General features: G+C 51.2%; 1 protein-coding gene across 7 annotated transcripts in view; it reads left to right on the top strand.

The window, feature by feature from the left end:
- Positions 1-18,095, top strand: part of DHRS3 (dehydrogenase/reductase 3) — a 56,087-nt gene that overhangs the window by 29,657 nt on the left and 8,335 nt on the right. For all 7 annotated transcript variants that reach the window (XM_078330403.1, XM_078330404.1, XM_002750297.6 and 4 more), the window contains 3 exons: positions 13,194-13,337; positions 14,439-14,558; positions 14,900-15,138. In XM_078330403.1, coding sequence (XP_078186529.1) covers positions 13,194-13,337; positions 14,439-14,558; positions 14,900-15,138 — 503 coding nt within the window. The remainder of the gene's footprint in view (positions 1-13,193; positions 13,338-14,438; positions 14,559-14,899; positions 15,139-18,095) is intronic.

The following is an 18,095-nucleotide window of genomic DNA, read 5'->3' as shown; positions in this document are numbered from 1 at the left end:
GTCAGGCTAGTTTTGAACTCCCGACCTCAGGTCATCTGCCTACCTTGGTCTCCCGAAGTGCTGGGAGTGTAGGTGTGAGCCACCATGTCCGGCCTCTGTCACCCCTTTCATAACCACTTGGTTATCAGGACCATATGATGACCGCACCTTCCCCTCCTTCCCTGGGGAGTGAGCCCCTCTGTCCAGTCCTTGGCACATGGCATGTGCTCCGTGTACCTGTGCAATGAATGGATAGGTTGGGGTCACTTTGCTCCTGCAGGTGAAGTCCGTAGCCAAGGCCACAGATTGCATAAGTTGGAGTTCCAGCGCTTCCTCTGACCACTTGGAATTACGTTACGTAGCCCCTTCGTGTGTCAGTTTTCTCTTGTATGAGCCGTTCTAGAGCTGACAAAGGACTAGACACCCGACTGCACCCATGCTGAGGTGGTGTAGCCAGCTAGTGAGCCCTGCGTGCATGTCAGGGCCACTGTCATTCCTGTGCCTCCCAAGCGGGCCGGTTCCAGACTGGACGTCTGCCTGGAGAAAGTCTCTGCCCTGCTCCAGTTGCGGTCAGGGACTTGTGGGAGGGCAACACGGCTGGCCGATCTAATTTGAGGAGCTTCATCACAATCCTCCCCAACAGCTGAGGCAGCGGCAGCCAAAACATTCTCGGCAGGCCAAAACAGGGGCCTGGAGCCAGGGAGAGCCTGTTTCGCAGGGCTACGTGGGAGAGACCCGCCTAGGCTTCAGCAGCTCAGCAGGGCAGGAACAGGAAGGACACTAGCCTAAGTCCCTGACACAGAGGCCCAGTGGCTTCTGTCACCTCTGACCTCCCCCGGTTGGCGATTCTCCTGCCTCAGCCTCTCATGTAGCTGGGATTACAGGCATGCGCCATCATGCCTGGCTAATTTTGTATTTTTTTAGTAGAGATGGGGTTTCTCCATGTTGGTCAGGCTGGTCTTGAACTCCCGACCTCAGGTGATCTGCCCACCTTGGCCTCCCAGTGTTGGGATTACAGGTGTGAGCCACCGTGCCTGGCCTGTAATGAAGCTGGGGCTGCACCAATAAATGCTAGCTGTTACCTTTTTTTTTTTTTAAAGAGATGGCATTTCACCATCTTGGCCAGGCTGTCTTGAACTGCTGACCTCATGATCCACCATGATCCACCCACCTTGGCCTCCCAAAGTGCTAGGATTATAGGTGTGAGCAACGGCGCCCGGACTTTTTGTTCTTTTTTCTTTTGTGAGACAGAGTCTTGCTCTGTTGCCCAGGCTGGAGTGCAGTGTCATGATCTCAGCTCACTGCAACCTCGGCCTCCCGGGTTCAAGCGATTCTCCTGCCTCAGCCTCCCAAGTAACTGGGATTACAGGTGTGTGCCACCACGCCTGACTAATTTTTTTTGTATTTTTAGTAGAGAGAGGGTTTCACCACGTTGACCAGGCTGCTCTCGAACTCCTGACCTCATGATCCGCCTGCCTCGGCCTCCCAAAGTGCCAGGATTATAGGCATGAGCCACCGCGCCTGGCCAGCTGTTACTATTTTTATTAGCACAGCAACAAATCGTCTCCCTTGCTAGTGGAAGATCCAGTACCCTGTTGGGGTAACGGTTGCCTGCAAAACCCCTTCTGAAGCTGTGTGTCTGGCCTTCCCTAGAAACAGCCTTGAGTGGGGCAAAACCACAGAATCTCACCATCTCTCTGTCCCCATCCTTCTACCTGACAGCATGCAGACTGGATTGTGTAGGGTGTGGAAGAGGCCTCCAGGGAGAAAAGGTGGAAGGGATCAGAAAGTCTGGGGAGGAGAGGTTGCAAGGCGGTACCCTGATCATTGTGGATCAGCGTGATCAGTGTGGATCTGTAGTGGAAGCAGAAGGGCTGGTAGGCTTTTTGGGCGTGCCCAGGTGGCAGGCCAGCACTCTCAATGGGTGACAGCTCGAGGGATCCCACTAGGGTCCATTCAGAGAAGGCAGGCTTCTTTCCAGGGCTGTGCGGGAGAGGAACAGCCTGCGGATTCAGAGTTACGTTCCATCTATTTTTTTTATCGACAAAGTCTTTGTAGAAACGACTATTCTAGGCTGGCCGCCGTGGTTCAGGCCTGTAATGCCAGCACTTCAGGAGGCCGAGGCAGGTGGATCACCTGAGGCTGGGAGTTCAAGACCAGCCTGACCGACATGGTGGAACCCTGTCTCTACTAAAATTACAAAAATTAGCCAGGCATGGTGGCAGTCGCCTGTAATCCCAGCTACTCGGGAGACTGAGGCAGGAGAATCGCTTGAACACTGAAAGCCCTGCCTCGGGCTGCCATTAGGCCGAGGCCTGCAGGCTGTGAGAGTATGGCAGGGTGGGAGACTGTTGAGAATTTCAGCTGTTTGGCTCACAGATGGAGGGGAACCAGGGGGCGGGGGTAGTCCTGGCAGACCTGAGGCAAGAGGATCCCTTGAGCCCAGGAATTCGATCATGCCACTGTACTCCAGCCTAGGTGACAGAGCAAGACCCTGTCCCCAGAAATAAATAAAAATTAAATTAAAAATGAAAGTTCCCTCTGGCTGCCCAGAGATGAACTGATGAGGGGACAGGAGACCGCTGGATTTGGAGTGCAGAGAAGGAGCAGTGGAAGGTGTTTGTCATAGCCCAGGTGGAAGAACAATGTGACGTGTACCAGCATGGGACTGTGGAAGGCAGAAGTAGATACACTTGAGGTATGTTTAGGATGAAAAATTAAGATCCCCCCATCTCGGCCTCCCAAAGTGCTGGGATTATAGGCATGAGCCACCATGTCCAACCCATAGCTGGCATTTATCGTACCCTTTCAAATCCTCCCAACTACCCTTCAAAGTGGGTGTTTTATGCTGTCTGTGGTGGCTCATACCCAGCAGTTTGGGAGAACAAGGCAGGTGGATCACTTGAGATCAGGAGTTCAAGACCAGCCTGGCCAACATGGTGAAACCCTATCTCTACTAAAAATACAAAAATTAGCCGGGCATGGTGGTACAGGCCTGTAATCCCAGCTACTTGAGAGGCTGAGGCGGAAGAATTGCTTGAACCTGGGAGCAGAGGTTGCAGTAAGCTGAGATCGTGCCACTGCACTCCAGCCTAGGCCACAGAGCGAGGGGCTCCATCTCAAAAAAAAAAAGAAAAGAAAGAAAAAAGTGGGTGTTTTAAACCTGAATTCATAGAGGTTAAGTTCATGTAATTCGTAACTGTTAGATTAAAGAATTGAACCCAGGCAGTATGGCTCCAGATCCCATGTTCTAAGCTGCTCTGCTCGAGATAGGGTCTCTCCTTTTGGAAATAGACAGGGATGTAAAAGGGGGACATTCCTGTCGTAACCCACGCCACACACACTCCTCCCCTGTGCTTTAGCATACCGCTCTAACCCTAATGTTTTACAGGCCAGGTGCTTGCTCGACTGCTCATCTGGCCACAGGGATGGATTTTCATTAACAGCCTCCTGCCAGAGGGAACAGGAGCAGAGGGCTGTGCACCCTCCACACTGTGGCCTTCCCACCCCACTACCCAGCCTGCTGTGGTTTGGGGTCTCTGGCAGGTATTTTCTTTTCCTCTGAGAAGCCAAGTCAGCACTGACCCAGCTCCAAAACATGGAGCCCATGGGACGTGAGCTGGCCTGTCAGAGACCTGCCCAGGGGCTCCAGTCTTTCTGGGGCTGCTCCTCCTGGGACCCACCCAGAGACCACCCGGCTCATGTCGCCGGTAGGAGGGCACTCCACAGCTGAACCCCAGGAAGGAAAGCCAAGTCCAGCATTAGAGCAAGTCCCTTTGGGCTAGAAAGGCAGGGCTGAGTGGAGAAGAGGCACTTGGGTATCCTCTGATCAGGGGCCTCCTGGGACTGGTGTCCTGTGGTGATGTTAGCCAAGCTTTTACTCTTGTGTCTGGCCCATGCTGAATGTGAGGGTTACGAGATGAGGAAGATTTCCTGGAGGACCCTACAGGCTTGTGGGAGAGGTGGGTGTTCACAAATCAATGGGCATGCTCACATCTGTGCACAAGTGGAGGCTGAACACAGACTAGAGTTAGCAATGAAGAATGGGTATCCTGAGTCAGGCTGATCTGCTGTTATGAGCTGCGTGACTCTGGGTGAGTCACTGTCTGTCTGAGGCTTATCTATTGAATAGGGATAGTAAACCTACCCCCTCATGGGGTTGCGAGGGTTAAAGAAGAAACTCTATCCATGTACTCAGCGCAGTGTCTGGCCCGTGGCAAGGGCTCCACAGATTTAGCCACTGTATAGTGGTGGCATTGTTGTTGTTGTGGGGAGGCTGGAAGGAGAAGTCAAGGAGGCTTCAGAACTGAGGGAGCATTCAAGCGGGGTTTTGCAGGATGAATAGGAGTCCAGATGTAGCTTTGGCATTTGAAACAGAGAAAAACAGCCCAGGCTGGGCACTAGGTAGAAACACAGGGGAATCCTGAATTTAAGAGATTTAGTCCCCGTCCTCCAAGAGACAGGATATAGACCCCAAATGGCTGTGAAAGCACACACAGGGCCAAGAGGACTGTGTAATGAATGAGTGGAAACTGGGAGCTGTGGGTCACCTGGCAGACTCCCTCCCTCACTCAACAGTGGGAAGGGAGATGTGAATAGATAGTCACTTCACAATGGATGCGGGCCCCCAAAGGGGACCCACAGGGCTGAGGGACGTTATCTGTGCGTAAAGAATCTATTTGGGGAGTGATCCATAGGGAAGCTTTTATTCCACCTTCTGTTGTTTTTGTTTTGTTTATTTGAGACCAGGTCTCTCTCTGTCACCCAGGCTGGAGTACAGTGGTGCAGTCTCAGCTCACTGCAGCCTCCGTCCCCTGGACTCAAGCAATCCTCCCACCTCAGCCTCCTGAGCCACCACACCTGGCCCCACCTTCTATTTTTAAGATAACAATACCTGTTCTTTAGAGACATTTTTCACTTATACAAATGTAAAGCAGCAAACAATAGTCAGCTGCGATCCTGCCTCGAGACACCCATCTCTGTGTAGCCTGCTGACTTCCACTTACCTGGTGGCTCTCACCTGTAATCCCCGCACTATGGGAGGCCGAGGTGGGAGGATCACCTGAGCCCAGGAAATGGAGGCTGCAGTGAGTGGTGACTGTGCCACTGCACTCCAGCCTGGCAACAGAGTGAGACTCTGTCTCAGAAAAAAAAAGTGTAGAGTTGAGTTATCTTATTCAAATAGTGCTGAACCTCTAGTGTCTGAACGTTAGACTCCTGAGCATTTTCTTGTGTCGTTAAAGGCTGCAGAAGAGGGCGCAGCAGGGATTTTCACAGGCGCAGCTGTGATTTTCTCAGCTCTTCCTCCCCATGGGAAATGACAAGAGAGGGTGTGCACTGAGCAATGAGTTAGTGGGTGTCATCTTCTGCCAGCTTAATCCCCACGGGACCCCTTGAAGAGAGGAGGTGTGTTTTCTCCTACAGGAGAGTGAGTGGTGATGCCACCCCGACAGGCTGTTGAGCCACACATGACCTTGGTTCAAATCCCAGCTCTGTTACTCAGTTGCTGTGTGACCTCAGACAAGTTGCTTAGCCTTTCTGAACTGCCATTTCCTTATCTTTAAAATGGGCATAGTATGGCCACCTTCTCAATTCCCCAGTGCAAATAATGAGGTTTTCTTGTTTATTCTTTTCTTTTTTTTTTTTTTTTTCTTGAGACGGAGTCTTGTTCTGTTGCCAGGCTGGAGTGCAATGGTGCAATATCGGCTCACTGCAACCTCTGCCTCCTGTGTTCAAGTGATTCTCCTGCCTCAGCCTCTCAAGTAACTGGGACTACAGGCACGCGCCACCATGCCCAGCTAATTTTTGTATTTTTAGTAGAGATGGGGTGTCACCATGTTGGCCAGGCTGGTCTCAATCCCTTGATCTCACGTCCACCCACCTCATCCTCCCAAAGTGCTGAGATTACAGGCGTGAGCCACTGTGCTCGGCCTCTTGTTCATTCGTTATCCCACTTAATGTCATTGGTGACCGATTGTTTTCTGGTTCCTTCTCTGTCTTCCCCAACTGGAATATGCGTTCCTTGAGGCAAGATGACATCCTTTTCATTCTCTGCTGGATGACCACCTCAGCCCATGGCTGGTTCTCCGTGTGGTCCTGGGTGAACGGGGCTGTTGTGGTCACTGGGGGAGAGGATGCAGGAGAACGGCCGCCGGGGTGGGGATGAATGCGAGGCGCGGGGATGCGTATGATGAGAGCAGAACCCTCAAAGCTCAGATGACCCCACCGTGCCTGGGGGCTTAGGGGTGCCTCTGCAAAGGTCCGGGGCTCTGGGTTCAAATCCTGTTTCACAGTGGGTGGCATGGGGTGAGTTATTTAACCCCTTTGGGCCATGGCCTTCTCCACCATGACTGTGGATAACAACAGATGTCAGCGCGGAGGTATCTGGCTGGCTGTAACTCTGGGTGAGGGTAGGACAGCCTGGCGCCCTGGAGGTCAGAGGTCTTTCTCCCCTCCCTGCCTTTCCCTACCAATCACTAGGAAACAGAAGGGGACAGAAGCTCACCATTTGCCCCAGAAGGGAGGGCAGAGGAGGGGAGGCCAGGAGGTGTTGAGCACCCCAGCCCTTATTTTATCAGCCCTGCTTAAGAGTGGATTCCAGGCCTCTGGCCTTCTGCACGCAGTTCACTAAGAGGCAGCCGCATTGGTTCCAGGGCCTCAGAAATCAGTCCCCTCTGCAGGTCTCCACCCGCCCAGTCCTCACTCTCATGATGCCCTGGGTGGGACCCTTGTCCTGTCAGCTGTGCAGGTCACCTCTGGGGGACTTGGGCAGGAGCCCCGGGCAGGCATGCAGATGGCACCTGCCAGTTTCCTGGTCAGTGACTCATACCTCCAGAAGGGTCAGGGTAGGGGCTGGGGGGGGAAGAGGAGCCAGGAAGGGACAGTGGCAGGGGCAGCTCCACAGGGTTGAGGAAAGGGACCCTCCCTCCACTCAGCCCACTCTGGTGCCAGCCCATCACTTCAGAGATGCCGCCAGTTCCTAAGGTGGAAGGTGCCCAGCCCGCTTCCTGGAGATGCTGAGCATCTACCAAGGACCTAAGGAAACCAACAGCACAGAGGGTCACACACTCACACACACACACTCACACACACAGAGACACACACACACAGAGACCCACATCCAGAGACACCCACAGACACACTCACAGAGACACAGAGACAAACACAGACACACACACAGACACACACACTCTTGCACACAGACACATACACAGAGATACCCACAGAGACACACACACACAGAGACACACACAGACACATATACTCAGACACCCACAGACACACTCAGAGACACACACAGACCCATAAACTCAGACACCCACAAACACACAGACACACTCACAGAGACACATGCCTTCACATATACTCACACAGAGAGACACCGACAAACACACAAACACACAGAGACACACACTCAGAGACACAGAGACACACATGGACACGCAGAGACACACACACCAGAGACGCAGACACATACACTCACACAGACACCGACACATACACTCACACAGACACCCACAAACACACAGATGCACTCACAGAGACACAAACTCAGACACATGGAGACACACACACAGAGACGCACATAGACACACGTAGACACATACACTCACACAGACACCCACAGACACACGGAGACACACAGACACAGACACTCACAGATACACTCATAGACACAGACACAGAGACACTACAGACAACTATGTGTCTGTGTGCAAGAGTGTGTGTGTGGCTATGTCACACACATACACTCGCAGACACACTACAGAAACCCACTTATAAAAACACACAGAACCTGGCCCAGAGATGCTGGGCAGGACGTGCGCACAGCAGCTGGAGCTTCACCTCCGTCTGAGACTGAAGCCTTGCCCTTTGGAAGCTGCTCCTCACCCAAGGCCTGGCCAGGACACCCAAGGCCTGGTGCTGATGCTCTGGGGCACCCAGGTCTTCCTGACTCTTGGCTCAGATGAACTGAATGGAAGGTTCTGGGGCCCTAAATGGCTTAGCCAAAGGGATGGGTGGTCTCTCCTCTTAGAGACGGTTTAACTACCTCCCTCCCCATCCACCTGTGTACCTGAACTGTTGTTCATTCATTCAACAAACAGAATGTGCTATGCTGGGCACTAGGAGGTGAACAGGTTAGAATTGGGGTCCAGAGGGGTGGGTGGTGAGGAGGCAGAAAGGTAAACCTATTATAGTGCTAGGGAGAGGTGAGGCCATTCCCCCAGTCCACCTGGAGTGCCCTCAACAGACCCTTGAAAGGAAACAGCCAAGCCTTAGGGCCCTGCCTGGGAGGCTTCCTGGGCTTCCATCCATCCACCTATCCATCCACCCATCCATCCACCCTTCCTTCCTCATTCCTTCTCCCTCAGCCCTGCTCCACTTCCTCTCCAGGGCCTTCTTCCAGCCAAGTAGACAGCACTGGGGTAACCACTTGGCCCCACGGACATCTGAACCCTATGCCTTCCTGCAAGCCCCCAGCTTTAAGCTTTCCTCTCTGTCAACCTGCCCAGCAATTCCTAGGGCCCCCAGAGGCACCTCTCCCTGCCTTGCCAGACCCCAGGGGCCTACACAAGCCCCATGGTCCTGTCACACATATGAGCCAGAGGTGGGATGGGGTTAGGCCGGGACCAGAACCAAAGAATGGAAACCAAGTATTACCTCCCGCTCAGGCTGACATAGTCAGAAACCAGATGGATGGGTGTGTAGGTGAATTAATGGATAGATGAATGGATGGAGTTGGGTGGGTGAGTGGGTAGATGGATGCATGGAGTGAAGTGGGTGGGTGGGTAGGTGGATGGATGGATGGATGGATGGATGGATGGATGGATGGAGTTGGGTAGGTGAGCGGATGGGTGGTGGATGGATAGATGGTGGATGGATGGATGGTGGATGGATGGCTGGAGTGAGATAGGTGAGTGGATAGATTAATGGAATGGGGTAGGTGAATGGATGGGTGGATGGAAGTGGGTGAGTGGGTATGGTGGGGTAGATGAGGGATGGATAAATGGATGGATGGATGGATGGATGGATGGATGGATGGATGGATAAATGGATGGATGGGTAGAGAAGTAGGTGAGTGGATAGATGGATGGAGTGGGGTAAGTGAATGAATGGATGGATACATGGATGAAGTGAGTAGGGTAGATGAGGGATGGACAGATGGATGGAGTGGGGTGGATGAGTGGCTGGATGCATGTATGGATGGAGTAGGGATGGATGCATGGATGGGTGGGTGGATGGGTGTGTGGATGGATGGATGGGTGGGTGGATGGGTGTGTGGATGGATGGATGGGTGGGTGGATGGGTGGATGAGTGGGTGGGTGGATGGATAAATGGATAGATGGATGGATGGATAAATGGATGGATGGGTAGAGAAGTAAGTGAGTGGATAGATGGATGGAGTGGGGTTAGTGAATGAATGGATGGATACATGGATGGAGTGAGTAGGGTAGATGAGGGATGGACAGATGGATGGAGTGGGGTGGATGAGTGGCTGGATGCATGTATGGATGGAGTAGGGATGGATGCATGGATGGGTGGGTGGATGGGTGTGTGGATGGATGGATGGGTGGATGGATGGATGGATGGGTGGGTGGATGGGTGGATGGGTGGGTGGGTGGATGGATAAATGGATAGATGGATGGATGGATGGATAAATGGATGGATGGGTAGAGAAGTAAGTGAGTGGATAGATGGATGGAGTGGGGTAAGTGAATGAATGGATAGATACATGGATGGAGTGAGTAGGGTAGATGAGGGATGGACAGATGGATGGAGTGGGGTGGATGAGTGGCTGGATGCATGTATGGATGGAGTAGGGATGGATGCATGGATGGGTGGGTGGATGGGTGGATGGGTGGATGGATGTGTGGATGGATGGATGGATCGATGGATGGGTGGATGGGTGGATGGGTGGATGGATGGGTGGGTGGATGGAAACCAAGGATTGCCTCCCCCTTAGGCTGACATACTCAGAAACCAGATGGATGCATGGATGGATGGAGTAGGGTAGATGAGGGATGGATGGATGGAGAAGTAGGTGAGTGGATGGATGAATGGAGTATGGTGGGTGAGTGGACAGATGGACACATGGATGGATGGAGTGGGGTAGATGAGGGATGGACGGATGGATAGGTGGGGTGGGGTGGGTAGATGGTAGGTGGATGGATGGACCAGTGAGTGGGAGAGTGGACAGATGGCCAGATAGATGGATGGGTGGCTGTATAGATGGGGTGATAAGGGAGGAAGAAAGGAGACCTGGATGACAATGGCTGCAAGGCAGAGGGGGTGGTCCAGCGGAGTGGAGGAGCCCACACCAAAAATTGCCTTCCTGGAGCAAATGTTTGTCGTTTTTCTTTTCCATGACCTGAACCTCCCAGCTTCTCCTGGAGGAGCACATTCTGTGTTTAGTTCAGCAGACAAGAAAGTGTCCCTTGGAGCCTGTTTGATTGCAGTCCATCTGCCTTTGATGGACTTGTATGGTCATGGAGAGGAATTGCGGGGACACGCGGTCATGGAGAGGAATTGCGGGGACGCGCTTGTTAAGCCCTTCCTATATTTCAAGACCTTAATTAAAATACAGTGGCTAGTCTAAGTGGGGTTTTCAAACTGGGTTTAAGAGAACGCTTATTTTTTTTGTAAAATATTTTAAAAGTTTTTAAAACTCTAATTTAAAATATCAATTCCATTAGAGGCCACCAGAATATCTGAGTGTCCCCAGTTGGCCTGCTTTTTGCCCTCTCTGCTTAAGTGACAGTTCTGAGATTTCAAGGAGAGCAGCTGATAAACTGTTACCATTAGCAACTCCTTATCGATGTGACTTTTCTCTATACTTTGTAACAAAGCAAAATAGAGAAATCAGCTGGTCCTGGGTCTGATGCGATTGGAGCCACCATCTGTAACCCCAGTTTAAAACGTTTGCCTTCCCAAAGCAGCCATTTTGTTCTCAGTAGCTGCCTTTACAGTAAGAAAATATTATGGAGCCAGGTGTATCATTTATTCCTTTTCTTGGTTTCACATGTTGAGGTTTCCATGTTGGATTTTTGTTTTTTTAAGGGAGAATTTCATTGATAATCTTAAAAAGAGAAAAGAGAGCCAGGTGTAGTGGCTTACACCTGTAATCCCAGCACTTTGGGAGGCCAAGGTGGGTGGATCACCTGAGGTTGGAAGTTTGAGACCAGCCTGACTAAAATGGAGAAACCCCATCTCTACTAAAAATACAAAATCAGGCCGGGCACAGTGGCTCACATCTGTAATCCCAGCACTTTGGGAGGTTGAGATGGGGGGATCAGGAAGTCAGGATATCGAAACCATCCTGGCCAACATGGTGAAACCCCATCTCTACCAAAAATACAAAAATCAGCCGGGTGTGGTGGCAGGTGCCTGTAATCCCAGCTACTTGGGAGGCTGAGGCAGGAGAATCACTTGAACCAAGGAGTCAGAGGTTGCAGTGAGCCAGGATCACACTACTGTACTCCAGCCTGGTGATAGAATGAGACTCCATCTCAAAAAAAAAAGGAATAATCAGCTGGGCATGGTGGTGCATGCCTGTAATCCCAGCTACTCGGGAGGCTGAGGCAGGAGAATCACTTGAACCTGGAAAGTGGAGGTTGCAGTGAGCCGAGATCACACCATTGCACTCCAGCCTGGGCAACAAGAGTGAAACTCTGTCTCAAAAACAAAAGAGAGAGAGAGAAAAGAAAAGAAACAAAAATAGAAACCCACCAAACGAATCCCCACGAAGCCTTTTGGCTCTTCTTGTCTCTGCTTCTGTCTTCCAGGCGGTGTTCAGCCCTCTGCCTTTCTCCCTCTGTGCTGGTTCTTCCCTAGGGCTCTTGGTCCCCCTGTCATCCGACTCCAGGCCCTTTTACCAACAGAGGCCTCACTGGCCCCACAGACACATCATGGGGAGGTGACTCGTCCTCCATTAGGTCAAGGTTAAGAAATTGCCAGGCTTCTCTTCTGAACCTTTTATGGGCCAGCCATTCATAAATTTGCCCAAACCCTCAGTGGTCCTGCCGAGGTCACCTCTTGGCGTAATGAGTTGATGTTTATTACCTGCCGGGTGAGGCAATGCTTCCTTCTCAGCCGCAGCCTTGTCGAGGCCCTTCCAGAACGTCCTTAGGGGCGTGACTGCAGCTAGATGGGAGGCTTGGCTTAGCTCCTGTGAGCCTTGAGGCTGGAATAGTCCAGTCTATGCTGCCAGCTGATGTTAATAATCCTGGCTCTAGACCTAATTGGCGAAGCCAGCTGATCCCTAACAGAGAGCATTCTGGAACATTGTGCAGAAAGAGCCCTGCTATCGCCTCCACATTTGCAGGAAACAAACTGGGCTAGCAGGAGGCAGCCTGCCGAAAGGAATATAGGAGAAAAACTTGTATATACACATCAATTGATTGATCATAAGTGGGCTGAGAAACGACTGGTTCACAGCCAAGGCGAGTGGATCACAAGGTCAGGAGTTCAAGACCAGTTTGGCCAAGATGGTGAAACCCTGTCTCTACTAAAAACTACAAAAAAAAATTAGCCAGGCGCGGTGGCAGTCACCTGTAATCCTAGCTACTCAGGAGGCTGAGGCAGGAGAATCACTTGAACCTGGGAAGTGAAGGTTACATTGAACCAAGATCGTGACACTGCCCTCCAGCCTGGGCGACAGAGCAAGACTCCATCTCAAAAAAAAAAAAAAGGAGAAAGAAAAAAGGAAAAACTACTGGTTCACTTTAGAGTAGATTGTCCCTTTAAAAACTTATATTGTTGGCCAGGGGCAGTGGCTCACACCTGTAATCTTATCACTTGAGAGGCCGAGGTGGGAGGATTGCTTGAACCCAGGAGTTCAAGACCAGCCTGGGCAACGTAAGAATACCCCTACTCTACAAAAATAAATTTTTTTTAATTAGCCAGGTATGGTAGCACACACCTGTGGTCACAGCCACTCGGGAGGCTAAGGTGGGAGGATCTCTTGAACCCAGGAGTTTGAGGCTACAGTGAGCTATGATTGTACCACTGCACTATAGCTGGGGCAACCGAACAAGATCCTGCTTTTAAAAAAACGTTATATTGTTAATCTTTGTATTCTTTATCTTTGGGTGGAATCAGGGAGGCCAGTAATTTCAAGACAAATCACTTGAAATGCTGAATTTCTGATGGCAGTCATTGCGTCATGTGGCTTGCTTCATGACCATTTGCTCTGTGCTGTTTTTCTCTTCTTCCAGATTGTTCTCTGGGGCCGGACTGAGAAATGCCTGAAGGAGACAACGGAGGAGATTCGGCAGATGGGCACTGAGTGCCACTACTTCATCTGCGATGTGGGCAACCGGGAGGAGGTGTACCAGACCGCCAAGGCTGTCCGGGAGAAGGTCCGTAGCCCGGGAGGGTCTGTTCTTAGCACAGCTGACCACAGGCGGATTCCGGCCAGAGAGAACATTCTCATGTAGCCTGGAAGAGAGCTCTGCTTATGGCAGAGTGGCTTTGTCTGGGGCACCTTTGGGGACTCTTCCATGAATCTGGCCCCAGTGACGTAGGCAGGGATTAGGGTTGATTACATAACAGGAGCCATCCTCTGTTGTTCCCTTGGAAATGTAGACCGTGTGGGTTTCACTCCAGGACTGTGGTGGGGCACATGTCCCATTGGCCTCTAGGAAAATCATTCTCCTGACTCCAGTCATCTTGTGGACTAAATAATATATCAGTGAACTCCAAGAGAGGGAAACCCACCCTGAGTATCTGGCACGTGGTAATGTTCACTGTTTTTATGTCACAGTAACATCCTTTATTATAAATATGCTGTGTGCCAGGTACAGTGTGTGCCATAAATTATTTCTGCTCCTCAGAACAGTCCTGGTGGGACACTGGCCTCATCGACAAATCAGGACTGGTGCTCAGAGAGGCAGTTCTCTTCCCCAGGCCCTGTGGCTGCTGGTGGTGGGGCTAGGTGGCTGCTGGGGCTCTATATATGCAATTTGACTGGAACTGGGCAGGCAGAAAGTAGCCTGCAGGAAGGAATAAAGAAAAGCTTGTAAATAACACGTCAGTTGACTGATCAGAAATTACTCGTTCACTTAGGAGTAGCTTGTATCCCTTTTAAAAAGTATACTTGCCCAGGTGCGGTGGCTTGCACCTGTAATCCCAGCATTTTGGGAGACTGAGGTGAGTGGATCACTTGAGGTCAGAAGACCAAGACCAGCCTGGCCAACATGGTGAAACCCTATCTCTACTAAAAATATAAAAATTAGTCAGGAATGGTGGCAGGAGCCTGTAGTCCCAGCTACTTGGGAGGCTGAGACACAAGAATCACTTGAACCCAGGAGGCGGAGGCGGCAGTGAGCCAAGATCGCGACACTGCACTCCAGCCTGGATGACAGAGTGAGACTCCATCTCAAAAACAAACAACAAAAAACTTGTATTGTTGGTCTGGGGCTGGCTGTGCTCATAGCCCCATGGGCCCCTCTCACCTGCAGGTGGGTGACATCACCATCCTGGTGAACAATGCTGCCGTGGTCCATGGGAAGAGCCTCATGGACAGTGATGACGATGCCCTCCTCAAGTCCCAGCACATCAACACCCTGGGCCAGTTCTGGGTAAGGCTATCCCGGGCCAGAGCCAGCCCCAGGCATACAGGGACCCCCGGCAGGGTGGAGGGGAGAGGACGCTTGCCAGGGCTTGGGCTCAGACCATCAGGGATGTCCACAGACGAGGTGGCCGACAGGAGGAATGACCAGCCCCGGGACACATCAGGCTTTGTGACATGTGCTCAGTGTCCTGGGGCAAGGAGCCCTTGGCCCTCTCCCTTGCAGGAAGGCTTAGGCACTAGAGCATCATAAGTGTCCAGGGCAGGCGGGCTGTTCTCCCCGAGAGAAGGGTGGAGGGGTTGTCAGAGCCGTGGCTGCTCCACACTGACACCACATCCCCGCCCCCCCAGACCACCAAGGCCTTCCTGCCACGAATGCTGGAGCTGCAGAACGGCCACATCGTGTGCCTCAACTCCGTGCTGGCTCTGTCTGCCATCCCCGGCGCCATCGACTACTGCACATCCAAAGCGTCAGCCTTCGCCTTCATGGAGAGCCTGACCCTGGGGCTGTTGGACTGTCCGGGCGTCAGTGCCACCACGGTGCTGCCCTTCCACACCAGCACTGAGATGTTCCAGGGCATGAGGGTCAGGTCAGTGAGTGGGGGACCCACCTCGGGGACGTTCAGTCAGCCAACTGCAGAAAGAGCTGATATAAAAATCACGCTGGGTGTAGTGGCTCAAGCTTATAATCCTAGCACTTTGGGAGGCAAAGGCAGGCGAATCACTTGAGCCTAGCAGTTCGAGACCAGCTTGGGCAACATGGAGAAACCCTATGTCTACAAAAAATAAAAAATTAGCTGGGCATGGTGGTGCACACCTGTAGTTCCAGCTATTCAGGAGGTTGAGGTGGGAGGATCAATTGCTTAAGCCAGGGAGTTGACTCTGCAAGGGAGCTGTGATTGTGTGACTGCATTCTAGCCTGGGTGACAGAGTGAGACTGTCTCAACAAAAAAAAAGTTGGCTGGGTGCAGTGGCTCATGCTTGTAATCCCAGCACTTTAGGAGGCCAAGGTGGGTGGATCGCAAGGTCGGAAGTTCAAGACCAACCTGGTAAAACCCTGTCTCTACTAAAAATACAAAAAAAATTAGCCAGGCATGGTGGTGGGTACCTGTAATCTCAGCTACTCGGGAGGCTGAGGCAGAGAATTGCTTGAACCTGGGAGGAGGAGGTTGTAGTGAGCTGAGATCACACCACTGCCCTCCAACATAGGCAACAGAGCGAGACTCTGCCTCAAAAAAAAAAAAAAAAAGTCACTGAGGAGCCTCTACCCTCTGCTTGACGCTGTCCTATCTGGTTCTGTGTTTGCAAGGCAGTGATGCCACAGTGGGGCTGCTCAGGGAGCTTGTAGGAAACTGCCGGAGCTACCAGCATGCGAGGGAGTGTGCTCAAAGGTTGAAAGAGGCAGATGAACCTCCACAGCATCGTGCGGGGCAACAGGAGCCGGAGACATAGGGGAATGTCTGCTTCTGCCTGGGTCCGCCTGTAGCAAGTTCCAAAACAGGCAAAACGGGGTTAGGGTGATGGAAATCAGACCTGTGGCTGCCCCTGGAGGACTGGGGATATAACCTGGAAGGGAGGTCAAGGGAACTGTAAGGCTTTCAGAAATGTCCTCCCTTCTTGATGGCAGCAGTCATTAAATAGGTGTAAGTTAATCAAACTGTCTGCTTAAGAGTTATACCTTTTGTTGTATGCAAATTTAGGTCAATTTATTTATTTATTTATTGTTTTTTTGAGGTGGAGTCTCTCTCTGTCACCCAAGCTGGAGTGCAGTGGCACAATCTCGGCTCACTGCAACCTCCACCTCCTAGAGTCAAGAGATTCTCCTGCCTCAGTCTCCCAAGTAGCTGGGACTACAGGCGTGTGCTCACAGTCAGCTAATTTTTGTATTTTTAATAGAGACAGGAATTTACTATGTTGGCCAGGCTGGTCTCAAACTTCCAACCTCAGGTGATCCACCTGCCTTGGCCTCCCAAAGTGCTAAGATTATAGGCATGAGTCATGGTGCCTGGCCATAGCTCAATTTAAAATAAGCAATAGGGAGGTCCAGCCACTCTTCCTCCAGACCAATTAAGGAGAATAGGGACCACTGGGCTAGAGCTCATGCCACCTGGGGTGGTGACCCTGTCATAGTTGTGATGTACTCTGTGACATTAGGTCCATTCGTTACTGCTCTGGCTGATCTGTAAGAAGTTAATGTCTCCATCATAGGTTCTGCGGTGAGGACAAAATGGAATCTGGCAGGGAACACCGTATGAGGCACATTAAGTGCCCAATAAACGGTGCTATAAGGATGTGCAGTCATGTAGGGGCATGAGGTCATCAATGAATGAAAACCGGGAATTACTCAAATACTATTCTCCCTGGTTTTTTGCAGTCTAACGTACAATGCTTCACCTCCTGAATTATATACTTAAGCTGCTTCCACAAATGAGGATGATGTGGAAGGGTCATCATGAGAATTCAATGAGGCTATTTTGTGTAGGGCGTGCCAGCGGGGAGTTACTCATTACGCCTTAGTTACTGTTAATAGGGGCAGTGCAATGTTGGCTGTCAAGAATCAGAAATCCCAGGCTTGGTGGCTCATGACTGTAATCCCAGCACTTAGGGAGGCTGAGGCAGGAGGACTGCTCGAGTCCAGGAAATTAGAAATAATACATGGAACACATCTGCAAAGCCCGGATACTAGATGCACTATAAGGAGCTGCTGGCCGGGCGTGGTGGCTCACACCTTCAATCCCAGCACTTTGGGAGGCCAAGGTGGGTGGATCACCTGAGGTCAGATATTCGAGACCAGCCTGGCCAACATGGTGAAACCCTATCTCTACTAAAGATACAAAAAATTAGCCAGGCATGGTGGCGCACATACCTATAATCCCAGCTACTTGGGAGGCTGAGGCAGGAGAATTGCTTGAACCTGGGAGGTGAAAGTTTCAGTGAGCTGAGATCACCCCTTTACACTCCAGCCTGGGTGAAAGCGTGAGACTCTGTCTCAAAAAAAAAAGGGAGATGCTGCTCATTATTTTTACTAGCAATAAATATCTTCATAAATGCATGCCATTAATTTTTCTAGCAGACCACCTGGCTGGCGTGCAAATTGTCATAAATTCTGAATTTCAAGGTGGCTAGACTAATGGCTATTGATGTTTCCTGTGGGCATTTTCCCCCATGGATCTTGGTTTGGTTTCTTTTCATCTGAGTATACAGAAGCTGCTCAATAAATGTGTATTGGGCAGAAGTGCATCAGTGGCAATTTGTAGTTTTAACTGGGTGTCCTGAGCACAGGAATGAGCAGGACATTGCAGACATCGAGTTTGTGTGTCTATTTCAACTGCTAGCATAGTTTCCTCTACCACTTTAAGAAGGAAAGTCAAGGTTTTTTCCTGTGACAGTTTTTGAGAGTGTGAACCCAAACTGCTTGGGGTCAAATCCCAGCTCTGCGTAACCTTGGGCAAGTTACTTGACTTTTCTCTGCTTCAGTTTCCTTACCTCTAAAAGGGGATTCATAATAATAGTATCCCTGGCTGGGCATGGTGGCTCACACCTGTAA

Source organism: Callithrix jacchus, chromosome 7 (assembly GCF_049354715.1).
Source record: "Callithrix jacchus isolate 240 chromosome 7, calJac240_pri, whole genome shotgun sequence".
Lineage (NCBI taxonomy): Eukaryota > Metazoa > Chordata > Mammalia > Primates > Cebidae > Callithrix > Callithrix jacchus.
The sequence above is the reverse complement of the archived record's forward strand: the minus strand, read 5'-3'. Positions and strand labels throughout refer to the sequence as shown.